Source organism: Mercenaria mercenaria, chromosome 7 (genome assembly GCF_021730395.1).
Source record: "Mercenaria mercenaria strain notata chromosome 7, MADL_Memer_1, whole genome shotgun sequence".
Lineage (NCBI taxonomy): Eukaryota > Metazoa > Mollusca > Bivalvia > Venerida > Veneridae > Mercenaria > Mercenaria mercenaria.
The window spans coordinates 64,750,864-64,766,028 of record NC_069367.1 but is presented as its reverse complement, the minus strand read 5'-3'; the positions used below and the strand labels follow the sequence as shown (position 1 = coordinate 64,766,028).

The 15,165-nt window shown below is 34.8% G+C and overlaps 1 protein-coding gene across 1 annotated transcript in view; it reads right to left on the bottom strand.

Moving 5' to 3' along the window:
• LOC123554041 (extracellular matrix-binding protein ebh-like) overlaps positions 1–15,165 on the bottom strand; it is a 50,914-nt gene that overhangs the window by 25,502 nt on the left and 10,247 nt on the right. The window contains exons 2-6 of the mRNA XM_053548553.1: positions 10,318–10,627; positions 5,283–5,395; positions 4,470–4,537; positions 3,394–3,650; positions 2,806–2,829 (exon numbers count right to left, since the gene is read on the bottom strand). Coding sequence (XP_053404528.1) covers positions 2,806–2,829; positions 3,394–3,650; positions 4,470–4,537; positions 5,283–5,395; positions 10,318–10,627 — 772 coding nt within the window. The remainder of the gene's footprint in view (positions 1–2,805; positions 2,830–3,393; positions 3,651–4,469; positions 4,538–5,282; positions 5,396–10,317; positions 10,628–15,165) is intronic.

Below are 15,165 nucleotides of genomic sequence, written 5' to 3'. Positions count from 1 at the left end.
TTTTATAATCTATATGCTATGGACCGCACAGAAAAAATAAATATTGAACTTTGACCTCCAAGTGTTATCTTTACCTATGAGTTAGTGATCTGGGTATTGTGCCTGACACACCTTCTTATTATGGGGTACATGTGTGTCAAAAAGTAATAAAATTTTCTTGATGGATGACAGAATTGTGGGCCGGACAGGAAAAAAGAAACTTTCACATTTGACCTCTGAGTGTGACCTTGACCTTTGAGTTAGGGATCTGATAGTTAAGCATGACACATCATCTCACTATGGGAAACATTTGTGTCAAGTAATATCCAATCCCTTGATGGTTGACAAAGTAATAGGCCAGACAGGAAAAAAAAAACATATTGACCTTTGACCTCTGAGTGTGACCTTGACCTTTGTGCTAAGGGTCTGGCGCATGGCCCATCATGCCACATGAACAATTCAACCTAGGAGCATAATATATATAATTATTTTAAAGAGTTTACACAGCAAACTGCAGCTGTTTTTTTCTCAAACATTGTATGTAGCAACATATTTAAGACATACCCCAGTTCAAACTCATTTGTAGACCTGGATAAAATCGGTTCCTGTTTATGTTCGTTGATACACTCTGCTGAAAGCCGCCTCCAATAATATTTGTTTTACTCCATCCACTTGGTATTGGGCCTCTGACACCCGGTCTTGCGAAATTTCTAAATCCGTTGTTAATAAACTTTGGTATTTGTTGTCTTTTTAGGCTCTGCTTCATACTCTGGTGCGATTTAACGAATGCGTGTACATCTGTACTGCCCGTATCAAAGAATGCTTCATTTACTCCAATTCTATTAAGAAATGTCCAAGGCTGTTTCCTAACATTTTGTTGCCTGTTTCTTTGAATGTGGACAAACTTTTCGCGAACCATTTTATTTGTTTGTGTCAAAATGAATGCATTTCTTCCATTAAACATCCCATTGCGGACATTAAATCGGAGGGGTGGAATACCAATAGACGTATCTATACCTTGTGTAGTTTGAGTATTTGAAATTGCTGGAAGATTACTGTTTATACTTTGTCTGTTTGTTGAAGACGCCTTTCTACTAAAAGCTGTGCCAGAGCTTTTTCGGCCATTGACACGATTCTGTGGATATGTGAAGTCGGGTATTTCTTTATTTGTCAAAAGACCGTCTTTGTTAATATTTCTAGCAAATTTTCTTAAATTGTTCCAAGAAAAATCAGTATTTTCAAAATTGTTTTTTGTATCTAACTTATTTACAAATGCTGGATAATACCCATCTCTATTCGTTTGAATGGTGCTTGAATGACGAGTTATTACATTTGGCATAGGTGTGTCTTGATTATTATTCATGGCAACTTTTGTATTCAAATCCATTTGCTTTGCGTGTTTATTAATTGATGTACTGTTAGTATTAGGCTGTAACTGGAAATAACTGTTAACAAAATTCTGAAAATCATGTTGATGTGGACGGCCCTGAGCTATGTTTCTTGTTATATTGTCAAGTACAGAAGCATCTTGAGTTCGAATGCCTTCAGCTTTATTAGACATATTTGCGTCTGTGCCTTTGCTCATGCCAATGTTGTTACTGTTTTGTACAGGCCCTTGAAAATGCTTATTATTAATTGGAACTGTCCCACTGTTGTCAATTAAATTACCAACGTGAACTTTTACAGTTCTTTGTGGTGTATTAAATAGATTTATCCATTCAACATCATCAGTTATAGGCATGGCTACTTCTTGCACTGGTAAATCTACAACAACTTCGTTCATTTGCATATTATCAACTACTGAGGTAGGCTTTTGTTGGGTCACAGCTCCTCCTCCTTGACCTTTATTGATCTCGTTATGTTTAACTGATTTTAAACTGCGTTCCGGAGCCTCTGTCAAATGCAAGTCCACTGGAATTGCTGTCATCATTAAGCGAGGTGGAATGTTAAAGAAAATACTTTCAGAATGAAGAGGGGCAAGCTTAGATGAAGGGTATAAAAGTGTTTTTTTCTCTACTTGAACTTCATTTTCAATAAATTCATTTAACAGAGTTGGCATCTTAATACTTGTTGGACTCGGTATTGATGATGTGCTTTCTAATATGAATTTGTCTGTGATGTCGCTGTTACTTCCCATGATAAGAAAAACATCAGTAAATATTGTAAATACCTTTTGATTTAGATCAGGACTTGCCGCGTGTTCTGTTTGTTTGTAAGTATTCTCACCTCGCAACACTTCTGTTTGTTTAATATAATTATTAAAATTATCACTTATATCATGAAATGATGTTTCTATTTGATGAACTATATCGTCATGTATATGAATGCGCTGCTCATCGCTAATAGTATCAGTGGGTCTGATCTTTTGTGCAATGATTCCATTCTTTACATTTACTTCTTGCATAGCAGGAAAATGTTCAACAAAATGGACAGCATTTGATTTGAGGACAGACGAATACACTGAAGCTCTTGACGGGTTAATTAAAGCTCCATCACCATGTAAAATAGTTCCCGTTTTATAAGCATTAACCAACTGTGACACAGACACATTTTGAAACACATAAGACAAAACAGGCATTTGTATAGCAACACTTGATAAATGCAAAGCATGAGTGTGCTGGTGTGGAGTCGCGCTGTGGTGAAACGGTGAAGGTGTAAGAATTGGCAGATCATGAATTTCACCTCCAGGTAACACCATCTTCGGTATATCAATTGACATGTTGACAAATTTACGCTCAAGGTTATCTGTTACATTTTGTGTTAGTTGCTTAAGGTCAATTAATACAGTCTCATTAGCGCCGCTAGCGTTAACTTCGCTTGACTTACGAGCTATGAAGTCTATGTCATCATCTGAAATCAAAATTTTAAAAAATGCATCATTAACATGTATAACATGACAGATCATTATTAATGTTATTTGAAAGGTGACCAGAAAAGCAAAAGCATTTGAATACAAACAAGAGACATGGTGGACATGAACACATATGTAAATGTGTCATTACATGGTGTGTTAAACAGGAAATTGAGGAATAATTCTGAATGACAGATGAAAGAGTATGGATTCCCGAAAAATACATTTTCTCTCAATGTCCTCTACCATTGTATAAAATGTTTACCAAATAGACCAGAGTAGTTTTTTGGAGTTGTGTTTCCTGCAAGATTTATAAAATAAAATATTTCAATCTTACACTGAAACAAACACATATCCTCTATGTCATTTAGACTGTTTCATAGAGTCCGCGATACAAATGATATGCTTGCAAGGCATTATGTGGTAAAACGGCAAGTGTTTTGACTTAAGCAGGAGATGAAATATCTTTGAGTGGAGGTAAAAAACGAATTTTTTATTTAGAAAATGATGGTATGCATATCATTCTAAATTTCACACTGTAATATTTATATGTAGCTACTTACCCCATGGTATTCTAGGACGATGCTTTCTGCCTGGGTGGTCGTCTGGTAACGGAAGTACTTCCACACCAACCTTAAGACTCCTAAGGTGTATGAGGAAGTCCCTGATTGCTAGATACAGCGTATCCTCTGTCTTTTGTCGTCCTGATTTCCGCATGATTATTTTCTTTATTCTTTCCCCGTCGTTGGTTACTTTGTTTTCTATGAAGTCTAACGTGTAATGCACATTTGTGCCGTTTTTAGTTTTAGAATTTTCTTTTCTGTAAGCAAAAATGGTATACAATGTTACAGGTTTCTGACTCCTTAGGGTTAAAATAAAAATTCTCTGAAAGACATATCATGCAAACTCCGCCAATTTGGAACAGTACACAGTATACGTATTGTTTTACAGGAATTCCACAAGTTTTATACGTCGGACTGAGATGGTATTCAAGTTGAACTGAATTTTGCAATCATGATGTTTTTCGTTTCGAATAAATCACATGTGTAACATTCACATTCATCATCTTCTCTCAAGACAAACTGTTACATTCACTACAAGTCACTTGTGGAACATGCATCTCCTTCCAGACAGAACTGTTACATTCACTACAAGTCACTTGTGGAACATGCATCTCCTTCCAGACAGAACTGTTACATTCACTACAAGTCACTTGTGGAACATGCATCTCCTTCCAGACAGAACTGTTACATTCACTACAAGTCACTTGTGGAACATGCATCTCCTTCCAGACATAACTGTTACATTCACTACAAGTCACTTGTGGAACATGCATCTCCTTCCAGACAGAAATGTTACATTTACTACAAGTCATCGATTAATGTTACCTTCGACTTCAGACAGAAATGTTACATTCAGTACAAGCCACTGATGTAACATTCATCTAAAGAGAAAAGTAACATTTAGTGCAAGTCACTGAAGTTACATTCATCTTCTTATATGTTATGTTATATTAAGTAAATGTAACTTTCATATGCCAGCTTGACTTGCACTCCAAAGCAAATAACATGGTATAGCATATATTTTTTCTATGAACTCATTAAAGTAAAATACAACTTTTCTGATAAAAATCACGCACCTCATGGACTGGACATTACAACCCAGATAGAAATCTGCCAATTCGCTTGTCAAGAAATATACATCCATCTGTAATACAAGAAAGTAGAAACGACCCATATAACAACACCGTCGCAATAATTATCTTTTCATCTTCAAACTTTATAATGTACAAATTCCTTCTTTCTGCTAATGGTAAATACGTTTGTTTGCTTCTTCATTTGTTTAGGGTTTCAACAGTATTTCAGTTAGGTAACGGCGGGGACTTCACCTGACCAGTGTTCCCGGAAACTGTACCAGTTCAAACCTATTCTCCGCAAGTAACTGTTAACTTCCCAGCATGAATCAGAAGTGGAGGACGAATGATTTCATACACAATGGCCTTTATCAAATCATTGCGGAGAACATACGCCACGGCCGGGGTTCGAACTCACGACCCTGCAATCCGTACATGTGCCCTCTCCTTATTGAGCTATGTGGGCGAACTGATAATTCCCCCGATTGTATAAAACAACCATTACTGTAAACGTTACCTGGTGACATAATGACATAATGACATAACTTATCTCTTTGTATAATCGTCTATTTTACCTCTTTACATAGTGACATAATTTATCTCTTAACATAATGATATAATTTACCTCTTGACATAATGACATAATCTACGTCTTGACATAATTGCATACCTTACCTCTTGACATAATGGTCTAGCAATGTCATAGTGACATAATTTGCCTCTTGACATAACGACATAATTTATCTCTTAACATAATAATATAATTTACCTCTTGACATAATGACATAATCTACGTCTTGACATAATTGGATACTTTACCTCTTGACATAATGGTCTAGCGATGTCATGAAAGTCCAAGCTTGAGCTGTTTTTCATATCGTCTGTGAAGTTCCTGTTGGCTATAGTGAAACGAACGTTTGCTCGCAGCATTGCTGGAAGGAAATATACAGATTCAAAAGTTTTGTCCTATTAATAAAAGTGGCAATACCGCAGCCATGTCATATAGAAAGTACACCAGAGCTGCTGTCAAACCAGAAATGAGCATAGCATTAGCATCTAAAGTGTAACTTATACCGTTTGCTTTATTATCATATATCGTAGATAAATATGAGGAAGGTGGGGCGGGGTGGGGGTAGAGGTAGGGAAGGCTCTATGCTACCAAAAGTATAATATGTTCTCTAATAGGTTATTTTCTGTGTCTTTAAAAAGTGGTAAAAAGGTTACTTTTATAAAGTTGATTAACAAAAATACGTTGTTTGTTTATACGTGCCGCTTCACATATATACAGTGAAAACATAATAATACGTAGCAGACAATTGTTTGTCGGTTTTATGGTAGCGTCAATATTAAAGGATTTCTCAGTATATATGCCGCAACAGTAAATATAGGCGTTTTAATAAGTTTATTTTTAGAAGCCGGTAAAAGCTGAATGAATCATCGTTAACATGCAAAAACACTAACAGAATATGTCCACCCAATGTATTATTTGTAAACAGTACGTTTATATTATTCTATAATAATTTCGTAATTTATCTTTTGAAAAACGAGTTTTCAAGTACAACAAAATCTCACATTTGAAAGACATAAACAATTCCATCTGTCATAATCAGACATAAGAAAAAAATAAGAAAAATGTAAAATGCATATCATTAAGTTTACACATCTCTTCTCGTTTCAGACATGCGAATACAAAACTCTTCCCTTTGTGTCAAACGTAAAAAAAAATATTTTCCTCAAAAAGTTAAACAAGAGTGTTTTAGACAGGTGTTTTACATGCACATATATAACTTATATATTGAGAGAAAAACTGCTGATAAGTTCTTAGATGAGTTCACAAGTGTCTTGAGATATACACCAACCCGTTAGACTGTCTCGATGAAAGCATGATTCCTGTTCGGACTTACTTGCAAATTCTAGCTATTATTCTGCGTTTAACTCGTTTTCTGTTTCTTATAAATATAACGCAAATGACAGTGGTATACTAATGTTAGGTAACAATTGTACTTTGTTTGTTTCATATTTGCATATAATATGTATTTGTTATAAACAGTCAGACAGTTAATAACTCTAAAGTCATTAAATTTGTTGTCGTTATATTGACCTGTATTTTAACAGAATTTATGCCGCAAATGAATATAATTACTGTTACATGTACTTTCACATGGCCTGTCTCATAAAGTATAATAGCTTTTGATAGGACATGACATTTGAATTTAACTTACAAGCTCTAACTTGACGACTATTCAACATTTTTGAATATTCCTGCGCGCAGATGTGTCAATCAAAAAACGTTCTAGTATCTGAGTAATAGTTCCCGAATATATGCGACCTGCCCATTACATCAAAATGACAATAAAGCTACCAAGGTTTGTAAAAGTGCAGTATTTTCTCACGTATTTAGTTATAGCAAGACCCGGAGATTTTATTAGCAAGGCCTCAACTCGAAGTAAGTATGGCTTGGAGAAATTGCAGCGTAGTCTGGAGGAATTATAGCACGCCGTGAGGGAATTAAAGCACGACCTGGAGAATTTGATTTGATTTGGGTTTTACGGCGCACCAACACAGTATAGGTTAGATTGCGCCAAACAGGACTACAAATTTTGATTCCACATCTCATTTACATCGAAATAAAAACATGAGGTATGGAATCAAAACCTTCATACCTGCTGGAATCACAGAGTTACAGCAAAACCAAGTGTTATGACCCTATTAGTCGCCTCTTACGACCATGCAAGGGTAAGACAGTGGTTCCAATTCTTTTCATACACAGATCGCCCCAGAACCACATGGAGAAATTATGGCAAGTCCTGGAGAAGTTATAGCAGGAACATTGAGAAATGTTCTTCTGGTGTTTCAGAGTTTTGCCTTCAGGTAGAATCCAGGCATTTAATTTGTTTAAATACTCTAAAACACATGTAAACAAGTTAATAGAAATTGCAACAGAAAATAGAATTGTATATAATTGAGCCGTGCCATGGGAAAACCAACATAGTGGCTTTGCGACCAGCATGGATCCAGACCAGCCTGCGCATCCGCGCAGTCTGGTCAGGATCCATGCTGTTCGCTTTCAAAGCCTATTGGAATTAGAGAAACTGTTAGCGAACAGTATGGATCCTGACCAGACTGCGCGGATGCGCAGGCTGGTCTGGATCCATAATGGTCGTAAAGCCACTATGTTGGTTTTCTCATGGCACGGCTCATATAAAGAAAACTGTTACCATCCAAATCACCATATGATGACTTTGAGAATGAAAATATAGAGAAAAGAATTTACAAGGAAAGACTCTCAAATATATAAGGTGTCGTATTACACTTTATGAAATATTATTCACCAAAATATTCAAGGGTTTTACAGTATTCCATTTGTCGTCAGGATGTTCATTTTTGTAAAGGTCCTTGTAAGATTTTAGCGAATAAAATTTCATACAGCGTTATAAGCCACTGTAGCTGCATTCGGATGAGTCAGACGTGTAATAAATGACAATGTAGGATGTTGGCGCTGTAATTCTGTAACAAATATTTGATATTTCCTTGATACTTTTATGTCCTGTTTTTACAACGCCCAACATGCTACTGTCAATAAACTATCTACATCAAGGAATGTTACATCGCAGTTAAATGAACATTTTATACCTGTCCTATACCCTCTGATATTTTGGCGATTTTTAAATCACATCCCAGCTTTTACTGACTTCCTTTTTTTGTGACATTTTTTTCTTCTGACAGGTTTTCGTAATTTGTTCCAGGAAACATTTTTTTTGTAAAGTTTTTTGTAAAGTTTGATTAAGCTGTTTTAGGTCGAGCGGATATCATGGTAACGCACAAATTGTGATATTTCTACATCTCCGCGTTTTAATAATGTTACGGTTACATGCACTAGGCTTTTTATAATTAATATAGTTTTAGAAGAGATTTGATTCATTTAGTGTATTTTCTAAAATGAAACGGTATTTATTTTATAAAGATGATGAATTTTATTATATTTTATCTAAAGGCGAGCGCGAAATGCCACAACTGCCTCTGTCCTGTACTTATCATAATTATAAAATGTTACTGGATCGTATTCTTAAAATTACAAAATTCAACATTATTAGAATATATTCTAATTCTAGTCAAAGGAATATAGCCAGTGTGCATGTAAACAACGACGTGCATGGAAAAGCATGCGGAATAATTTTAGGAAGTTTTTCTTCTGTTGTATTAAAATCATCAAATGTAAGATTTGTTTTTGTATTTTTTATCATAAAAATCGACTAACGAGTGTGTAGATAAACAACATCATGGAGTAAAAATATTTGAATGCTTTTAAGCTGCAGAATGTTTTGAAAATAACATATTTTCTTTGTTTGTTGAAATGAAAAACATCTACAGGTCTGTCTGCTTTGAAATGGAATGTGTAAAACAATCTAGCAATTAATCCTAAAGAACTGCAACAATTTTTTAATGTTAAACAGCGTATATAACATACAATATCTTGTCATTTCGAATAACAAGTACGTACTGATATAAAATTGATATACTAAGTGCTTACACGATGTAGAAAACATGTATACATATTATTACACGTAACTTGTCATGTTTTTACTTTTCTCCTATCAGTTTGGTATCTATACAACTATACGTCGTCAGGATGGCGTGCATATATCTAAAGCTATTTTTCAACTACACTGTATTCTTTTTGATAATAATTTCGCGATAAAACGTTGACTCAAGGACAAGTTTTGGAGAAGATTTGAGATTATCACGCGTAAAAAAACGTGCTGCAAACATGCATGCTTGGCATGAAGCTTACTAAATCTGAAAAAGACTCCTGTTCACTTACAATGTTTAAAAATGTGAATTAAGTAGTGTCTTAAGCAAACAACGTATTTGCCGTTATTACTTTGATACAAGGCTTAATGCATTTGTACATTAAGTTAAGGACAATATTATAGAAAACCGACACGTTTTTCTGAACTAAATTTATGTGAAGTTCTATGCACATATGCAGACAAATCAGACGAAACATTTAAATTAGTTGTCAAATTTTCATTTTTTATCAATCTTCAAACATACATGACAGATGATATAGCATTTACTGACATACTTATCATATTTCAATGTCAAACTATGATCATTTATTGTTGTATGTATCACGGTGATATATGTAATTAATTACATACAACTGTAAGAGTGATAGATTTAGTGCCAATATCATTCTCGTATAATAATCAATTATGCTACAAGTTTCTAAGATTTTTGAAAGCTATACTGAAACAAATCTTCTATTCATATTAGTATATATTGATATATTTTTGTCGTTTTTCAAGAAAGGTTTACTTTTCTTTGTATTTTGACTTCAAAATTCACCTAGACCATAATCTTCAGTTAATTTAACAATGATTATATGCAGACTCCACATGCCTTTAAAATTGAATGTGAAATTATGAATACCCAGGCCTTGCAAAATGCCTGAATATTTAATGTAATACAAATTCATTTTAACAAAATGAGATCAAAATTGACTATCATTAGACAATATTCGGTTACTGGATACGACCATTTAACAACAAAAATCACTTCATTTAAGTTTTTTCAACCTCGACTGATGATGACCTCAAACAAGCTAAACACACTGATTAACTGGGTTTTTTTTCTTCTATTTTTGTGCAGAAAACATTGGATTTAGAAATGCTCTCCAAAATTGGAATACACCGTTAAAGAAGTGCGTGTTTGCATTTGATATATATCAAGCAGCACTGGTTCTAAAATATATTATTTGAAAATAAGCAAATTGACAAGACTTTGATTGCTGTTTTGCACGAAGTTCACATTATTCAAAACCATGTGCTGATATGTAAGATAAGGAGCTTACCTTTTGGGTGTAGGAAGTGAAGTATAACTCCAGTCACGGCAGCCACGGCGGCGAGTAGACCAATCGCTACCAATATCACCGCGACGGTGTTCCGCCGCCGTAGCGTAAGTGGTGATCGTGCTGAAATGTTCGCGGTATTATAGAGCGTGTCCACGTCACAGGTACTGCACCCGTCACCACCATGTTGTCTTGATGCAAGAGACTCGACAAATCTGTAACTAGGTGGACGAGATTCTGACGTGACAGAGTTTGCGTCTGAAAGTCCTTGACCCCAAAGACCACCAGTAACGCCATGGAAACGTAAAGCTGGCTGGAAAAAAAAGAATAAAATCTAACTTAAAGTGTAAACGTCTCTGGCACTATCTCTTTTAACAATTACATAAACCTTAATTCGTGAAAATAAACTAAAGCGTTGTCGATATTAAAACCTGAAGGAAAAAGTGTCCGAGAAATTACAGAATGCTGTGCCAAAGGAGCCGGTATAAAACCTTTTGGGGGCGTGTGGTGTGGTGAAGGATGGCCAATAAATATTTTATTAAATAGCATATATAGGCCTTGTTTACAAAATATAGTATATACATGTGATTTCCCCCGAAAAGAGTTTGATACAATATAAAGGTTATATAAATAATACGCTTTTAAACATATTATATTTGACCATTCTGTCTAGACTGGTTGTATTCTCTAATAAATGATTTAAAATGAGAAACGGCATCGAAACTGTTTGCGGGATTGAATGATGAATTATTGTTAAAGGTAGCTTTCCACATGAACTACATGTATTCTGTTTATCATAGGCAATATATATACACGCATAAATTAGATTGCCTTGCTTATCATACGGCGCACTGTGCATGGGTCACTCTCCTGCATTAGATAGTTTATTTTTGCATGCTGTAAATTGTCCTGATGACGAGAAATGCTTATCTTCAAAGCATTTTGCTGTTAAATGCTCTCACGGTTCTGTTCTGTTCTGATAATACTAACAGCACCCAGCATATCAGTCATATGACAGGATGTCACAACGTACATTTCATTTCCCCTTCAATGCATTCTTGTCAGCGGAGTGTCTAATTGAAGTATTTGAAATATCGTTTCGTGGAAGAATTTTTTCATGACATAATTATGATATTCAGCTTAATTATCTATGACCAAATATGTTAAGTGCATACTAGCATGAACAAAGACAATCTAATTGCGGGCGTCGGTATTGTAAAAATGAACATAATGCTTGTTTGATTTTGTAACAAAAGTCTTATCATTCTGACAAGACGCTGAACATATATTAAAAATAGTACCAATATGGGCCCCCAGGCGGTCTTTTGGAGAGGTTTCCCGCGAGTATAGGTCGTTTGCGAATATGATGACAACACAACGCAATGGGGACAAACGTCTTTTAACGTAATAAAGTTTCTACCATCCGCTCCCGGTAAAATACAAAATATGAATGAATAAAATGACACGACCTATACAATTAAAGTGTCAAACTATTTACAATAGGAATATAGATGTATATTTTGAGAGGGAAATTCTGATTTTCGGATACTTATTTCATTGTTTTCTTTTTTTCATTATCATGTTTTATAAGTCGATAGTAACCGCTGTATATTTATTACAAGACATATATATTTTACACATTAGGGCAATCTGGTTGATTATTTTGAAACGGCCTTCGAAGGTTCGTAGTACCTTATTACTTTAATGATATTTTATCCCATATGCATGTAAATACAGTACGGAGAGAAATATATTCAAAAAATAAAAAGCATATGGGTTGTTCCCAAGATCCTTCAGCACGAGTAATTGACCCTCCCCAGGTAAAATGTTATTTTAACATTAATGACATATATAGAAAACAAGAGCTGTCGGAGGACAGCAACGCTCGACTATTTAACAGCCTTGTCGCTTGAATGAATAAGAAAGTCGAAAAAGGGGCATAATTTAGTAAAAAAGTAAACTAGGGTTATGGAACCTGCATAGTGCTTATCAGCTCATGACAGTGGACAAGTGTATGAAGTTTCAATCCATTCCCATTAGTGGGTACTGAGATACCAGCTTACATATAAGAATTTAACCCAAAAACTCCTAAGTTGAAAAAGGGGCATAATTTTGAAAATGTAAAGTTGAGTTATTGACCCTTTGCACTGCATGTCATATCATGACAGTGAACAAGTGTGTGAAGTTTCAATCCTTTCCCATTAGTGGATACTGAGAAACCAGCTTACATACAAAAACTTAACCAAAAATTTCTATGTTGAAAAAGGGGCATAATTTTGTAAAAAAGCAAAATAAAGTTATGGGACCTGCTTTGTGCATGTCAGATCATGACAGTGAACAAGTGTGTGAAGTTTCAATCCATTTCCATTAGTGAGTACTGAGATACCAGCTTACATACAAAAACCTTAACCAAAAATTTCTAAGTCAAAAAAGGGGCATAATTTTGTATAAAAGCAAAACAGAGTTATGGAACCTGTGCAATGTAAGTCAGTTTATCACAGTGAATAAGTGTGTGAAGTTTCAATCCATTCCCGCAAGTGGTTGCTGAGATACCAGCTTACGTACAAAAACTTAACCAAATCGGGACGCGGACGCGGACGCCGACGCATGGGCGAGTCCAATAGCTCTACTATTCTATGAATAGTCGAGCTAAAAATGAAGTGTATATATGTATGCAATATATATAATGCAACTTAAATTTAAAACAATGGTGTAACTGGTTACTTTAGCAGATAGGAATGACACTACAAAAACAGAAACATAGTGTCCACTATCATCTAAGGCAAGTCACGGGTAAGGTTAAGGCCGACATATACATTTTGGCGGCAAAGTAGAGTCAACCTGTTTGTTACTGTTGCTGTGTGCTCTCTAATTTTTATAAACTTTTGGAAAATTATTTCATTACCTTCTACCTCAAGCATATCCATACCAGATAATAGTTAGTATGTAGTCGGTGGATGAAAAGCTTTGGTCTCCGTTAAAATGCCTCATACAATATTTATGTACTGTATAATGGCAGGTGATCCAACTAGGCCGAAATGTATAGTCTTCCTTAATTTAAATTTTAATGCATGCATTGTATATGATATGTTCGAGCGTCATCGATATATTCGTGCAATTTTAAATCTGATGAAAATGTCAAACCTCAGTGTTTGTGTTGATCAATAAAATCAAGAGGATTGTTATTCACTTATGGTGATTGGTAATTTGATTGGTAAAACATGACCTGTATTATTATGCATTCGTCCATAATTATTATTTAGTGTTAGTACATATCACTATTACTAAGAAGATTTTCAACAATGCCATTTACGTCGACCAGAAATTAGCACAGGACCAAGAGCGAGGTCTTGCGGCAATTTTCAGTGATATATACACTTATGTATGTACCACAGAATTAATTTATTAACAGAAAGGCAGTCTTTTTTTTTTCGCTTTTTGTAGCACATTAACATATTATGAATTATGTTTTCATGCAATTAACTCGTGCACATATACTGCATGTGTTGTCTTATTAAATGTCTCTTTGATAAAACTGTATCTTTTTTTTTAATGTAAGTTTTTCAAAGAAATATGTTTGCACTATCAAAGTGGCTGAAATGTCTTGTTTAATGACTTTAATTATACAGTCGTTTGTAATACACATGACAGTAGGTATAACCAACAACGCTCTATACTATTAAATGAACAACGGATAATTATACGTATAACATCATAAATGCCACAAAATAGACAGATTTATTAATGACAAAATATTTAAAATCATCTCATTTTTCTATCACGCTGCTAAACGTTGAATGAACGTATGAATTATTCATCAATTTCTTAGAGCATCAAGAACAACAGAGAATTTTTATATTATTTTAGTAGTTTTATGGTGTCTACTTGGTTTGGATTTTATTATCCAAGATGCAGAATTAAGTAACGTTTGTTGACATTAATGAGGATCAAACATGTTTATTTTATCTAATACAGTCCTTGTCAAGGTTAGTCTAGTTTTGGACTTCAAAATTGAAATCATTTGAGCTGTGTTTCATTCTCCCAGTATGATACTAGTTTGTATGGGTATATTTTGAATATGTCGAATTATCAAAATTCTGATTCCATAATGTATTTTGACATAGAAAAATAAGCCAACGAAAGTACATCCAAACTGGAAATGCATTAATTATATACCTATATAAATTCTTTCAAAGATACAGCTTGTATTTGGCAAGTAAATATGAACAGGCATAAAAAATCCGTATTGTACATTTTGTATTGTATGTTGACGGACTAGTATCATTTAATATGCATAACCTGACACAGTTCTATAACAGCATATATAAAACATTCACTCATTTCTATTTTAACATCGACAAACCATTAAGATTTCGTTCGATAACAAAACAACAAACAAAAGTAGTAAAAGGGTCATTACAACTGTAGCTAGATCTTTGTATTCGGCTCTCGTTGATTTTGCAAGGACGGATCACACTCGCTGCTTGCGCGCCTCGTGAGACTAGCCGAATACAGCGTCCCAGATCGAGCTACTGTCATAATTTTATCAGGGTCTTGTACACACGGGGAAAATCGCTCGATTCAGGTAACATTTTTGCTTATAATTTAACAACGAGCGTCGAAGATGAGTGCTTTCCTTGCTATAAAGCCTCTGCCAGAAATTCATGAGACTTTTCTCAAACACTTCACAAACACACCCAAATGATTTCTAACGGACCACATGTGTAGATAACGTACACTCTGGAATTTGGGCGAAGTGTTTGGAGACAGTATTGAATAAGAGTAACATACGTTTTGTGCCGAGGAAAGCACTCATATTCCTGTCTTCGGCGCTTTTTATTTTATTAAGAT